The 16,051-nt window shown below is 43.0% G+C and overlaps 1 protein-coding gene across 4 annotated transcripts in view; it reads right to left on the bottom strand.

Annotated features, from left to right (window-relative positions):
- Nucleotides 1–16,051, bottom strand: part of Adamtsl3 (ADAMTS-like 3) — a 321,025-nt gene that overhangs the window by 165,991 nt on the left and 138,983 nt on the right. For all 4 annotated transcript variants that reach the window (NM_001107533.2, XM_087558105.1, XM_087558126.1 and 1 more), the window contains 1 exon segment: nucleotides 6,300–6,426. In NM_001107533.2, coding sequence (NP_001101003.2) covers nucleotides 6,300–6,426 — 127 coding nt within the window.

Below are 16,051 nucleotides of genomic sequence, written 5' to 3'. Positions count from 1 at the left end.
TCCAGCAAAGTTGCTATAAGCAGTGTGTGGTGGGGAAAGTTCACGCACATTTCACTGTGAGGCAGTCTTGTGGGCTACCCAGCCCAGACCGTGAGCATCAGGGCGCTGCACGCATGGTTATCACTACAGTGCCCAAACCTGAGTGAGGAACTGGCATTCCCACTGGGTCTTAGGTGCCACAGCACCAACAGGCTTAGTTACCACTAGGCAAAATGGATGAAGAGCCCAGAACAGACACGCTGGGCTTCTTGACTTGCTTCATTGTGCCCCCAGTAGATGAGACCAAAGTAAGGGACAAACATGGAAGTCCCTAAGCACATTCCAAGACTCCTGAGAGATGTGTTTGCTTCTTTGTTGATTTTGTATGTGAATTACCTTGACTTATTCTGCACTATATACATGTCAAAACATGTATCTATGTGAGATGGCCCAGTAAGAGCATCGGCTGCTCATCCTGAGGACCTGGATTTGATTCCCGGCACCCATATGACTGCTTGTAATCATCTCTAACTCCAGTCCAAGAGATCTGACATTCTTTTCTAGCCTCTGTGGGAACTGCCCATATGTGGTGCACAAATATACATGTGATTAAAACATTCTGTACATATAAAATACATTAAAAACTTTAAAAATAGCCCGTTATTTAAAAACAAGCAAACAAAAGCCAAAAGTTACATCGTACTCTGAACATGTGTAGAATTATCAGTCGATTAAAATACTACTCATTTAGATCTTCAAGGTTGACTTTATGTTATTTCGTGTGTGCTTGCAAGGGTGTTTATGTCCTCCTTGGAGGTCAGGAGAGGGCTGTAGATCCACTGAATCTGGAGCTACAAACAGTTATGACTTAACAGATGTAGGTGCTGGAAACCAAACCCAGGTCCTCTACAAGAAGGGCAAGTGCCCTTCACCACTGAGCTGTTTCTCCAAGCTCACCATTTAAAACATTTTACATAATTACTGAGTTATGCTAAAGACCACCAGAGTTTTATCCCTTGGAACTTGAGTGGCTTCCAGCTTCTTTTCCAACATGCAAATCTGTTTATGCTGGTTGTTACTTCAGTCCCTGCCTGACTCTGAACAGGAAATTGGTGTGTTGTCTCTGGATTCATTTCTGATTTTTCTCATAGCTAAGGCTTTGGCTCCAGGCTCTTACACCTTGTATCTGCCTCGCTGCACAAAGAACTGATATCCTGTATGCAGCCTTCTGCACTTTATCCAGTGCGAGGCTGTGCCAATAGCCTCTCCTAGCCATGTCTTGACTCAAGGAGAGTCCTGGGGAAGGCAGGAATGATTGCTTGGCAAGACGCTGGCCTAGGAGCTACGTGGACCCTGTAAGCTTCAGTGATGCACGCTCAGGGGAGCCATGGCTTCAGTTCCCACATTTCTTTCACACAAAGTATGATTATAGGGAAGTGCTTCCATATGGTTGAGGGAACTCCCAGCCAAACTGGCTTCAGCTGGCCAGTTTCAGAGCCACAGCAGACAGGATGGGGCCACCAAGAGAAAGAATCAAGAACACGAAGTACCATGCTTTTGTGTAAGCTACTTTTAGCCCTAGCCTTGGCACGGGGGCCTTCAAGTGAATGAAATGACAGCATTTACCACGTCACTCATACCTTATTGCAAAGGATCAGCCTACGCACTCTGGATCTCCTTTCTGGACAGAAACTGGGCAAACGCATTAGATACTTTCAGGATTATTAACCAGCAGCATTCCAAGTGGGCAGAAAGGTCCCTGGGGCTTGCTGGTCAGCCACCCCAATGACAAGTTTCAAATTCAGTAAGAGACTCTGTCACAAGGGAATAACGTAGACAACTACAAAACAGGACATCTAAAGTGTCTTCCTCTGGCCTAGGCATACATATGTCCAGGTGGGTGATTGTACTTGCACACACATGTACAAGCAACAAGAGGGGGGAGAGGGGGGTGGGGAGGGAGAGAGAGAGAGAGACAGAGAGACAGAGACAGAGACAGAGAGAGGGACAGAGAGAGAGAGAAGAAAAGAAAACCAAATCCAGGGCTTAATTCACACATGAATTTTCCTAGAGAAAAAGATTTAACTTAAAGAAAATGTTTCATTAGTACTTTGAGAATTCCATGAGTCGTATTTTGGTCATACTCATCTCTCCACCAACTCCTTCCAGATCCATACTCACCACCCAACCAACTTTGTATCTTCATTTCTTTTAAAGCAACTAAATATTTTAATAGAATCTCATAAGGACCTATACTGACAGTTGCTAAGAGGAGAGGAGAGAGAAAGAAGATAGGCAAGAAGGAAGGAAGGGAGAGAAGGAAATGCAAGAAAAATCTAGATCTAAATTTAGTGGGAGAGAAAGGGAGGAAGGACCTTCATCACAAGCAGGGAACTAGGGCTGTGGTTGGCTCAGTCTGTAAAATACTTGCTACACAAGTATAAGAGCCCCAGTTCAGGCTGATAGGTCACCCATACCTGGGATAGTGACCCATGGCAGGAATCTTAGCATTTAGAGGATTTAGACAGGCAAATTCTGGGGATGGTTCATTGGCCAGCCAGCCTAGATGAATTTGTGAGCTCCAGGTTCAGTGAAAGACCCTGTCTCAAATGCTAAAAGCAGTTAAGAAAGACACTTGATGACCACCTCTGTCCTTCACGTGCATATGCATGTAGTTGGATGTGCACACTCACAGGAACATGTATACCTGTTGCACACTCATACAAAGAACCGTGTACCAGTAGGCAAGCCCCTTAAGCTAACACAACACTCCATCTCAGGATCTGCTCTCCACACTTCACCCCCCCACACACACACACACACATCAGATAAATGGCTTTAGGAAAGAGTTCCACGGGCTTCTGTTCTGGTTCACTTAGAATGATCTTGGTATCTAATTTCTTATATCAACGAAGTCTTCTCTGATGAATTTTCGAATCTAAAAGCCAGCCCTCACTCTAGCTGCTTCCTGTCGCAGTGAGATAACTACTTGTTTGTTGTGTTAGTGTTCTCCCCCAAGTGCCTTCCTGAAGCAGCCCTCAGAGCACAGCCTTTCTCTTCAGACTGCCTGATATGCGTCCTTCCTCCAGCTTTGTTTTCTCCTTCAATCCATTCTTGTGTGATCCTTCCCCCGCACCCAGCAGCAGCCCTCTTAAATGCCTTTCTCAAGCTATTTTCTAAAATTAATTTTGTGAGACTTTTCTTAATATCTCTGGTGTTTAATATCCTCCCCTGCAAAAATGGGTCTGACAATATCAAAGCTGGAACACAAGAGATCTAGTGAAATGAAATGACATCAGACATCTGAGCAGAACTGATAATCATAAAGTATTATGTCATCTTGGTACTAGTGATAGCAATGGGCAGGATTCTTAGCACTTGATTTTTAACTCACTCAAAAGAAATCGCATCATATGCTACAGTTCTGCTCAGTGACACAGAAGTCCTAGGGGACAACTTTGCTTTCTGAATAAAGGACACAGAATTGACAGAAAGTCTTCACTACCATCTCTTCTTGACTGAGGTGGATGGGATGTCTAACTGTTCAACTCTATAACCATGAAGACAAATGCATGGCCCCAGGATGTGGAGAGGGAAGAGCTTGAGTCCTGGAAGACAGCACACAGCAGGGGAGAAGTGTCCCTGGCCTTGACAAATCCTTGGAGCTTCTGAGAAGTCCACACTTCTTCTCAGAGGACATTTATAATTCTAACGTTTATTATCTGGGTTTCACTGCATTTGGGATGTGTGCGTTCCTGTTGGCACACCAGCTGTCAGGGTCACCTACTTCCTGAAGTCTATGGAAGGGATCCTCCATGAATTCAGTTTCCAATCTTACCTGTCCCTCACCATGATCCCTCTGTCTCTTTTACCGTCATTAGTGAGTTCCATCTCCTTTCCCTTCAGTGCATCTCACTGTCCTTATTCTCTGTGACTGCCTAATGAAGAGCTAGTCAGATCCAAGAGGTTGGGACACATGTCACTTTCCAACAGGTTCTCCAGTGTGCCTTGAATTTATTCCCTCCTTACTCTTGGAAAACCCCTCTACCCATTCTCATCGTCCCTCATCAACACACTGTGATCAGGCTTATGCATCTGAAATTCACAGATGCCACTCTTGTGAATGTTACAGTCATCTTCATATTGCAAGAAGTAAGTGTGTGTGTGTGTGTGTGTGTGTGTGTGTGTGTGTGTCAGAGATCACATGACTTCCTCAAGATGACTGATTCCTTTGGCTTCTGTGACCCTGCTCTCCCTAAATCCTGTGTTCACCTACCTACTCTTCTCCTCTGATTAAATGTTGGAGTTCCTCAGGATGCAACCCATGCCTGCTTCCTGTTCTGTACACGCCGTTTAAGTGGGCTACTATATTCATGACTGAATCCCATGGGGCAGGGCATCTTTCTATCAACCATGATGGGCTGGTATGTTTCTAACCAGCAAACAGGTAGCAACAAACAAAATACACTCCTCAGCTGTGGGAAAGGGTCAGAATAGTGTAACGGGATTGACTATTCAGAGCCAGTATTCCCGAGAGAGAAAAGGTCCAGGGAGATGGGTTCCTACCCTTAGTAGACGTCTCCTTTCTGAGGATGCTCAATCTCAGAATGAACATAGCCAGCTGCTTATGCTCAAAATGTTGCTTCATCCCATGTCTCTCACTGTAGCATTTACTCAGAGGACTGCAGACTGATCCAGAGTTCCTCCTCATAAATACCTTTCCAAGTATCCCATGCTCACAGTCTCCTGCCACACTCCCTCAGACCCGAGGCTCTCGGGTGTGTAAACATAGTTTCCTTTTTGAACTCCCTGCTTCCAGAACGTTCTTGAAGGTGATCTGCAAGTTCCCCCGTGTCGCTCCACTGCCAAAATGTTTTGATGACTCCATCTAACCCAGAATATAAAGCACGCTGGTCACAGCTTTTATGGTTGACTACTGAATACCATTCTGTCTTCTCTTCTGCTTTTCAATGTACACTCAGCTTTGAGCAGCAAAAGCCAAACTTGTTTGATGTGATGGAGCATGCCTAGAATTCCAGCATTAGGAGGCTTCAAATGGGCCAGCCTGGGCTGTGTGGCACACACACACACACACACACACACACACACACACACACACACTGGCAGCTTTTTCCTCTAGTGTTATATCACACCTAGACTTATGTTTCCTCTTCTTGCAAGATTGCATCCTCCTACAGTTTCTGCTCCCTATCCTCCCTGTCCTCCCCTTCCTTTATTCCTTCATCCTCTCTTCTCTTCCATTCCCATAATGGTCTCCTGAACCTAGGAATAAATAAGATCCAAACTTCATATAACAACAAGGCACTAAAATGAATAGAAAAATTTAAGGATAGAAAACAAGAAACAAGAAAAAGTGGGCCAGAGAAATTGCTCAGTGGTTAAGCTCCCTTACTGCCCTAACAGTGGACCTGTGTTAAATTCCCAGTGTCCACCATGACAGCTCACAGATGTTTGTAATTCTGGCTTCAGAGGATCTCATGATATCTCTCTCTCTGTCTCTCTCTCTCTCTGTCTCTCTCTCTCTGTCTCTCTCTCTCTGTCTCTCTCTCTCTGTCTCTCTCTCTCTGGGTAGAAAAACAAAACAAAACAAAATGTACAGCTACATTTGCTTGTTTATGGGAGCTTTGATAGGACAATAATTTTGAGAGGCCCCGACAGAGATGTTATGTCCTTCAAAGCTTAAACTATTCACTTGCTGGCCATTAACGTGTACAGTTGGCCCCTGAATTAAAGAGATATAGTATGGAAATGTGAAGAGAAAATATCCAAAAATACAGCAAAATAAGCTCCGCTTCCACAATACAAGCAAAATTAAAGACAAGTGACAGAATGAAGCTGCATTTGAAATGCGTGTGGCAGACTGAAGATCAGCATTCCTGGTACACAAAGTTTATAGCGATAAAAATTAAGGAATGCTATAGCAGATAAATGGCTTCAACTGATTAAATAAGACAAATATGATGTCGTCTGCCATCTTGTCAGCAATGAAGACAAATCAAATGAAATTATGAACCCAGTGTACCTGAAAAAATATTTTAGGCTTTATAAAAGTTAGTAAGATTTTGTACTAGCAACAGCTTAAAAAATGGGGAACCAGCAACAAATTAGTAGAACCAGATTCTTTAAAAGCTGAAATTGGAAAATGATAACTTTAAAAAAAAAAAGAAACTTGACTTTCTGAAAACTGGCCAAAGCTAATTCCGTTCAGACGAGTTCAGCATTAGGAATATGGTGGTCTGGTGAGAGTGGAAAACGCAGCTTGCTTGTGATCATACGGAGAGCTAGACTTCAACACTTACTTTTCTCAGGAGACAGGTGCACCTTGGTCTGACCCCGCACCAGCCTGCAGGTGGAGCCGTCCCCTGCACAGACCCCACAGTTGTCCTTCTTGGCGCTACTACCCAGCTGTCTATCGCAGCCCACAGTCTGCAGGAAGAGAGCAAAAGACATCTCACTCAGGGTGTTATCTTGCTTCAGTTTATGGCCTGGCTGTCTTTACGAGAACACCATTTTGTAAATGTAAACCAATGAGGCACCTCAGAGTCTCGGACCTTCTCCATTATTCTTATGCAAGGCCCCCAGAACTACAATAACTGGAGCTGCCTTCCTGCAACCTTGTTCTTCTCTAGCTATATTTCAGTTATCTGTATGCCTATAAACAATGCTTCTTTTCCACCTCTCTCTCTGACCCCCTCACTCACCTTCCCATGAGGAAAAAGAGTCTCTTGTAGCCCAGATAGCCTTGAACTTGCTGTGTAGTGCTGGATGACGTTGTCTGATCCTTCAACTTCTACCTCCCATGTGCTCAGAGTGCCTCATCACATCTGGACTGTGCGGTGTGAGGACCAAGCCTGGTGCTCTATGATACCGGGCAAGCACTGTGCCAACTGGGCTGCACTCCCAGCCCCTCTTCCTGCCCCCTTCTTTCTCGCCACTCCTACTTTTGCCCCAGAGTCTCGTTTCTTGAACTTGATATCTATGCCTCAGGCCCACACACAGTATGTCCATACATTTGCTTCGATGCAGAGAAATCTACAGGTAAAATCTCCCATCTGTGGTTACATTACATGTCTTTATTACTAGCTGCTCTTACTCCTAGGTTGCCACCTCTGTATAATTAATCTCCGTAGGAGAGTGTAAAGACAAAAACTAGGAGTTGTGTCGCATACAAAACGTGGCTCGCTGTTACCCTTCAGTTTACTGTGTCAGGATACCTGGGTGTGTGTGACATTGAAACCGCCCTTACAGGAGAATAGCTGTGGTTGTATTTCTTTCCACTTTCACAAGTAAGGCTTTTTCATAAAGTGTGCCCAGTGATCTTTACCAGTCTAATAGTTTATCTTTACTCCCTGACGTTATTCACAAGCCTGGCAATGAAGTGCAGGGACTGTGAAGGCAGTCATGACAAATCCTGACTCATCTACCACATCCTTCAAAATACAGGATGCTGGGCAAGGAATCAGACTCCCAGAGACTCATTTTCCTCAACAGTGAGGAGAGATATAGATGCCAATGTGTATTTCACCAAAGGTCTAGCAAACAGTTAAAGGAGAAACGTTTTGTTAAAAAGCGACACAGCGATCAGACAATTCTAGAGAGTTCTGAAGGGGCTGGGGTGGGAGTGTCGGTTTGACTGATTCTCTCTGTCATCAACTTCAGACTCCAGAAGCCAGTACACAGCGGCTGGCAGAGCTATCAAATCACTCCAGGTGCTGAAGAGAAAAGAGGAACTGGATGGGGTTCAAGCCACATCTATAGGGGAATCTTTCCAAAATGTTGGTGTTGAAGGGAGGAGAAAGATGGAAAGAGAGCTTCAGAGAGAGACAGGATTCGTTCCAAGGAAATGAGGGAATAGCCATGCTTTCAGATGTTTTCAGTCTCACCCCAGGATGCCAGGGGTAAAGGGGGGTCTACACTTGTTCTGTGGCATCACAAATGGTGAAAGCTATAGTCTTCAGTACTTAGCTCAACGGGAGAAAGTCTCAAAAGCCAGACTTCTCCTTGGGAACACTACAGTTGGTATTAAATTATTGGATGAGCAGCTGGAGTCAATAGCATTTCTACTCCTTTATTTCGATAGTATGGTTTTAAAGGCAATGTTAGTGACATATTTTTAAACTTGTATGTGTACATTTATGTTCATTTATCAGTCCAGGAGCACACGTATCAGGGAGCACGTGTGGTAGTCAGAAGCCAGCTGGTCCATGAACTTCCAGGGATCCTCCTATTCCTGCCTCCCCAGAGCTGAGATTATAGATACATGCTGCTGTATCCAGCCTTTGTGGGTCCTAGGGATTCGAACTCAGGACCTTGTGCTTGCATGGCAACCGCTTCTCCCAGAGTCCCTATAATACTGTGCTGATTTTTACTGGATGCTTACCATATGCCTAGCATTGTGTCACAGATGTTGCCTGTGCTCTTTCATTTCTTCTCCACAACAACCTTATGATACAGGTGAGACCTTTTATCTACATCTTAAAAAAGAAGGAGTCTGTCTGCACACAGTGGAAGCTAAATGGCTTGTCCCCATGGCAGAGACAGCACACAGTGCCAGTAAGTTTTAAACCCCTGATCCTCTAAGCAGAACCCCAATAGTGTGCCACGCCTTTGTGCACCTTTGCTCTCAGCAGAAAGACAAGGAGGACCCTGTTACAGAGGACTTTATACGAATATTTGCAAGCACATGTGGGACAGCTTAAGGGTGATTGATTCTGGAAGCATACTTGCATGGTTGGGATTGGACCAGTGAGTAACTGTGTTCATGAAACTTTCCCCACGGGAAATAACTCTGCCATGAAATTATAGACATCATCTTCCTGGGCCAAGCTCTGTCCTCACATGTCGTTGTCCCCGAGAGCTTTGCATTTCATGAGGGTGAGAGTCACCCTTTCTCTGTTCATCCAGGAAGGGTGTGTGCTAAAGAGTGAGGACAAACTTATTTTGAAGAGTGTTTGGGGCTTTGCAAAATCTTGGGCAATCGAATCCCTCCCAAGCACTTGTATTTGCTTCCTAATTTTTTTTTAAGGTTAAAATCCATCCAGTTCTTACAGCCAAACAAAGCATGTGAAAACATCACAGAAAAATGATATTTGAAAAGAAGGTCTGATCGCCCTGTGATTCATCAAGTGTAAGCCGGGGCTGACTTGAAACTGAGGCAGACTGAACTCTAGCTCTCTAGGTCTTCCACAGTGCACAATAAGCAACTCCTAAAATATTATCTGAAGTGTTTTCCGACTTCTGTGACATCTCCTAACGTCAAGATACCTAATTATGGTGATTTATAAACTACTAACTGATAAACCCATTGAGCATATTAGCATCAATTAAATTATCCTCTTCTATGTAATGCCAAGCATAAAAGTATAAATCAATAAGACAAGATTCTTATCTTGCAGCATAGCTAATGAGACAAGTTAAAAGTCATAAAACACGGGATAACATAAACACATACTTTAAATATATGAGCAGTGGTTTTTGGAAGACATAATCATTTATAAACAGAATCCGAGTAGAGATTATTTCAAAGTCCAGGCAGATGGAGTTTAAATAAGTGCCATTAATCCAAATTAAGCAAAATATAAAATTTCCAGATAGATTAAGTTTAATCCTTCAAGAACCAAACCAATTTTGAATGAACTTTTTCACTTGATATCTCTGAAAATTGCATTTTACTGTAGAGAAAATCTGAAATTGAGCTCCTGCCTAACTAGATTTTCCCCTGTCTAGTGTTCACGGTTCTGGGACCTTCCAGGTCCTCTGCACACTACTGGAGAAGAAAGGTAATCATCAATGAAATAGAGCTCTTTACCCCGACTAACTAGTGTTCATGGTCCTAGTATTCTCCCAGGTATTCTGCACACTGTTGGAAAGGAAAAGCGATCATCAATATCAAGTGGCTACAAACCCTGTGGCCTGTAACAGCAACCTGGCTTGCAAGATGTACTGACGCGGGGGTGGCCCAAATGCTAATCAATCAGCTTTTCAGGTTAAATGTAAAGTCTGCTCCATGAGATGGAACCCATGTCTAAAAATGCTAAAGTGGCCAAGAAACCCGAGAGTAGGTAGGTCAGGGGCCCTCGGGGAAGTCCTAGTACTATTATTCTAGTAAGGAGACATAGCACTAAAATGGCTTCTAATGACATACTGCTCTACCCCTAGATCAGTGACTCAGCCTTGTCAGAGAAGCTTCGTCTTGCGTGGAAATTAACACAGAGGCCTATACCTGGATGACAAAGAGTGAGAGACTTTTTAGCCCTGAGTCCTAAATGGGACATCTCCATCAAACACTCCCCTCAAGGCTCAAGGATGTATGAAGAACAGGAGGTAGTAAGATTGTAAGAGCCAAAGTTGGTGGATGACTTCAAAAGAGCAGCATCACCCAGAAACAGGACTGACGCACATAGACTCATAGCAACTGTAGCAGCACGCACAGGTTCAAACCTGACAAAATCCCAGGACAGAGAAGAGAAAGTGGACACAAATTCCCACCCCTAATGAGAACCTATGTGCAACTGATACCTGCAGGGAAACTGGAAATCGGTTTTCTCCAATGGAGCGTCCCTGGGTGTACCAATCACACTCCAAGGCAGGCCCATGCTCAGGAGCAGTTAGCCATCACAAAATGGACTATGTTTGTGGTGAGCCTTTTGTTTCATTCTCTCCAACTGAGCAATATTTTTTGTCTTCTTGGTTTGTTTTGCTTTCATTTGGAGGGAGAGAGGAAAAAGAAAATGAATCTGGGTTGGGTAGGGAGAGGGAAAGGATCTGGGAAGGGCAAGGCAGGGGAAATATGATAAAACATGTATGAATTTTTTAAGACCATAAAAAGTTGAAGAAAAACAAGCAAGTTGCACTGCTCTTTGGAGACAGACACTCTTAAGTGTTCCAAGCCTCTCAGTCTATGAGAGGACTTCAGTTTCTCAGTTTCATTAGAAGTGACCATTGTTACTGTCTTTAGCCAATGAAATATGACCCCAACCGACCTGTGTCAATTCTGTTAAGAAGGCATATGAGAGTTTTAGCATCTCTCCATCTACTGTGGCTATGCTAAAACATATGACATGAGGTAAAGCACCCCTCAGTCTAGGTCTGCAACACCCCAAGAGCAGAAATCCTGATGACCTACATTGGCAAGTGGCATTAGCAGGAGTCAGCATTTGATTGCTTTAAGCCACTGGTCTCAGAGGGTAGTTGGTTTCTTCAAGAAAACTTAGCCTAGGTGGGAGAGAGACCTCACCGCCTGATCAGGTGGGCACTCCTGAGGCTGCAGAGCGGAGGAGACCACCAACACTGCCCACCCCTGCCCACATCCCTGGCCCAAGAGGCAACTGTATAAGGCCTCTGGGTTCCCATAGGGGAGGGCCCGGGAGCGGCAGGACCCCTGCGCCTGAGACACTGCCGGAACCTGAAGGAAACAGACCGGATAAACAGTTCTCTGCAACCAAATCCCGTGGGAGGGAGAGCTGAACCTTCAGAGAGGCGGACACGCCTGGGAAACCAGAAGAGACTGCACTCTGTGCACATCCAGGCGCCAGAGGAAAACACCAAACGCCATCTGAAACCCTGGTGCACGGAGGCTCCCGGAAGGAGCGGCACAGATTTTCCCGGTTGCTGCCACAGCAGAGAGGACTTAGGCAGTACCCCACGAGCAAACTTGAGCCTTGGAACCACAGGTAGGACCAACTTTTCCCCTGCAAGAAACCTGCCTGGTGAACTCAAGACACAGGCCCACAGGAACAGCTGAAGACCTGTAGAGAGGAAAAACTACACGCCCGAAAGCAGAACACTCTGTCCCCATAACTGGCTGAAAGAAAACAGGAAAACAGGTCTACAGCACTCCTGACACACAGGTTATAGGACAGTCTAGCCACTGTCAGAAATAGCAGAACAAAGTAACACTAGAGATAATCTGATGGCGAGAGGCAAGCGCAGGAACCCAAGCAACAGAAACCAAGACTACTTGGCATCATCGGAGCCCAATTCTCCCACCAAAGCAAACACGGAATATCCAAACACACCAGAAAAGCAAGACCTAGTTTCAAAATCATATTTGATCATGATGCTGGAGGACTTCAAGAAAGACATAAAGAACTCCCTTAGAGAACAAGTAGAAGCCTACAGAGAGGAATCGCAAAAATCCCTGAAAGAATTCCAGGAAAACACAATCAAACAGTTGAAGGAATTAAAAATGGAAATAGAAGCAATCAAGAAAGAACACATGGAAACAACCCTGGACATAGAAAATCAAAAGAAAAGACAAGGAGCTGTAGATACAAGCTTCACCAAGAGAATTCAAGAGATGGAAGAGAGAATCTCGGGAGCAGAAGATTCCACAGAAATCATTGACTCAACTGTCAAAGATAATGTAAAGCGGAAAAAGCTACTGGTCCAAAACATACAGGAAATCCAGGACTCAATGAGAAGATCAAACCTAAGGATAATAGGTATAGAAGAGAGTGAAGACTCCCAGCTCAAAGGACCAGTAAATATCTTCAACAAAATCATAGAAGAAAACTTCCCTAACCTAAAAAAAGAGATACCCATAGGCATACAAGAAGCCTACAGAACTCCAAATAGATTGGACCAGAAAAGAAACACCTCCCGTCACATAATTGTCAAAACACCAAACGCACAAAATAAAGAAAGAATATTAAAAGCAGTAAGGGAAAAAGGTCAAGTAACATATAAAGGCAGACCTATCAGAATCACACCAGACTTTTCGCCAGAAACTATGAAGGCCAGAAGATCCTGGACAGATGTCATACAGACCCTAAGAGAACACAAATGCCAGCCCAGGTTACTGTATCCTGCAAAACTCTCAATTAACATAGATGGAGAAACCAAGATATTCCATGACAAAACCAAATTTACACAATATCTTTCTACAAGTCCAGCACTACAAAGGATAATAAAGGGTAAAGCCCAACATAAGGAGGCAAGCTATACCCTAGAAGCAAGAAACTAATCATCTTGGCAACAAAACAAAGAGAATGAAAGCACACAAACATAACCTCACTTCCAAATATGAATATAACGGGAAGCAATAATCACTATTCCTTAATATCTCTCAATATCAATGGCCTCAACTCCCCAATAAAAAGACATAGATTAACAAACTGGATACGCAACGAGGACCCTGCATTCTGCTGCCTACAGGAAACACACCTCAGAGACAAAGACAGACATTACCTCAGAGTGAAAGGCTGGAAAACAATTTTCCAAGCAAATGGTCAGAAGAAGCAAGCTGGAGTAGCCATTCTAATATCAAATAAAATCAATTTTCAACTAAAAGTCATCAAAAAAGATAAGGAAGGACACTTCATATTCATCAAAGGAAAAATCCACCAAGATGAAGTCTCAATCCTAAATATCTATGCCCCAAATACAAGGGCACCTACATATGTAAAAGAAACCTTACTAAAGCTCAAAACACACATTGCACCTCACACAATAATAGTGGGAGATTTCAACACCCCACTCTCATCAATGGACAGATCATGGAAACAGAAATTAAACAGAGATGTAGACAGACTAAGAGAAGTCATGAGCCAAATGGACTTAACGGATATTTATAGAACATTCTATCCTAAAGCAAAAGGATATACCTTCTTCTCAGCTCCTCATGGTACTTTCTCCAAAATTGACCATATACTTGGTCAAAAAACGGGCCTCAACAGGTACAGAAAGATAGAAATAATCCCATGCGTGCTATCGGACCACCACGGCCTAAAACTGGTCTTCAATAACAATAAGGGAAGAATGCCCACATATACGTGGAAATTGAACAATGCTCTACTCAATGATAACCTGGTCAAGGAAGAAATAAAGAAAGAAATTAAAAACTTTTTAGAATTTAATGAAAATGAAGGTACAACATACCCAAACTTATGGGACACAATGAAAGCTGTGCTAAGAGGAAAACTCATAGCGCTGAGTGCCTGCAGAAAGAAACAGGAAAGAGCATATGTCAGCAGCTTGACAGCACACCTAAAAGCTCTAGAACAAAAAGAAGCAAATACACCCAGGAGGAGTAGAAGGCAGGAAATAATCAAACTCAGAGCTGAAATCAACCAAGTAGAAACAAAAAGGACCATAGAAAGAATCAACAGAACCAAAAGTTGGTTCTTTGAGAAAATCAACAAGATAGATAAACCCTTAGCCAGACTAACGAGAGGACACAGAGAGTGCGTCCAAATTAACAAAATCAGAAATGAAAAGGGAGACATAACTACAGATTCAGAGGAAATTCAAAAAATCATCAGATCTTACTATAAAAACCTATATTCAACAAAACTTGAAAATCTTCAGGAAATGGACAATTTCCTAGACAGATACCAGGTATCGAAGTTAAATCAGGAACAGATAAACCAGTTAAACAACCCCATAACTCCTAAGGAAATAGAAGCAGTCATTAAAGGTCTCCCAACCAAAAAGAGCCCAGGTCCAGACGGGTTTAGTGCAGAATTCTATCAAACCTTCATAGAAGACCTTATACCAATATTATCCAAACTATTCCACAAAATTGAAACAGATGGAGCCCTACCGAATTCCTTCTATGAAGCCACAATTACTCTTATACCTAAACCACACAAAGACCCAACAAAGAAAGAGAACTTCAGACCAATTTCCCTTATGAATATCGACGCAAAAATACTCAATAAAATTCTGGCAAACCGAATTCAAGAGCACATCAAAACAATCATCCACCATGATCAAGTAGGCTTCATCCCAGGCATGCAGGGATGGTTTAATATAAGGAAAACCATCAACGTGATCCATCATATAAACAAACTGAAAGAACAGAACCACATGATCATTTCATTAGATGCTGAGAAAGCATTTGACAAAATTCAACACCCCTTCATGATAAAAGTCCTGGAAAGAATAGGTATTCAAGGCCCATACCTAAACATAGTAAAAGCCATATACAGCAAACCAGTTGCTAACATTAAACTAAATGGAGAGAAACTTGAAGCAATCCCACTAAAATCAGGGACTAGACAAGGCTGCCCACTCTCTCCCTACTTATTCAATATAGTTCTTGAAGTTCTAGCCAGAGCAATCAGACAACAAAAGGAGATCAAGGGGATATAGATCGGAAAAGAAGAGGTCAAAATATCACTATTTGCAGACGACATGATAGTATATTTAAGTGATCCCAAAAGTTCCACCAGAGAACTACTAAAGCTGATAAACAACTTCAGCAAAGTGGCTGGGTATAAAATTAACTCAAATAAATCAGTTGCCTTCCTCTATACAAAAGAGAAACAAGCCGAGAAAGAAATTAGGGAAACGACACCCTTCATAATAGACCCAAATAATATAAAGTACCTCGGTGTGACTTTAACCAAGCAAGTAAAAGATCTGTACAATAAGAACTTCAAGACACTGAGGAAAGAAATTGAAGAAGACCTCAGAAGATGGAAAGATCTCCCATGCTCATGGATTGGCAGGATTAATATAGTAAAAATGGCCATTTTACCAAAAGCAATCTACAGATTCAATGCAATCCCCATCAAAATACCAATCCAATTCTTCAAAGAGTTAGACAGAACAATTTGCAAATTCATCTGGAATAACAAAAAACCCAGGATAGCTAAAGCTATCCTCAACAATAAGAGGACTTCAGGGGGAATCACTATCCCTGAACTCAAGCAGTATTACAGAGCAATAGTGATAAAAACTGCATGGTATTGGTACAGAGACAGACAGATAGACCAATGGAATAGAATTGAAGACCCAGAAATGAACCCACACACCTATGGTCACTTGATTTTTGACAAAGGAGCCAAAACCATCCAATGGAAAAAAGATAGCATTTTCAGCAAATGGTGCTGGTTCAACTGGAGGGCAACATGTAGAAGAATGCAGATCGATCCATGCTTATCACCCTGTACAAAGCTTAAGTCCAAGTGGATCAAGGACCTCCACATCAAACCAGACACACTCAAACTAATAGAAGAAAAACTAGGGAAGCATCTGGAACACATGGGCACTGGAAAAAATTTCCTGAACAAAACACCAATGGCTTATGCTCTAAGATCAAGAATCG

Source organism: Rattus norvegicus, chromosome 1 (assembly GCF_021556685.1).
Source record: "Rattus norvegicus strain SHRSP/BbbUtx chromosome 1, alternate assembly SHRSP_T2T, whole genome shotgun sequence".
NCBI classification, from domain to species: domain Eukaryota; kingdom Metazoa; phylum Chordata; class Mammalia; order Rodentia; family Muridae; genus Rattus; species Rattus norvegicus.
The sequence above is the reverse complement of the archived record's forward strand: the minus strand, read 5'-3'. Positions and strand labels throughout refer to the sequence as shown.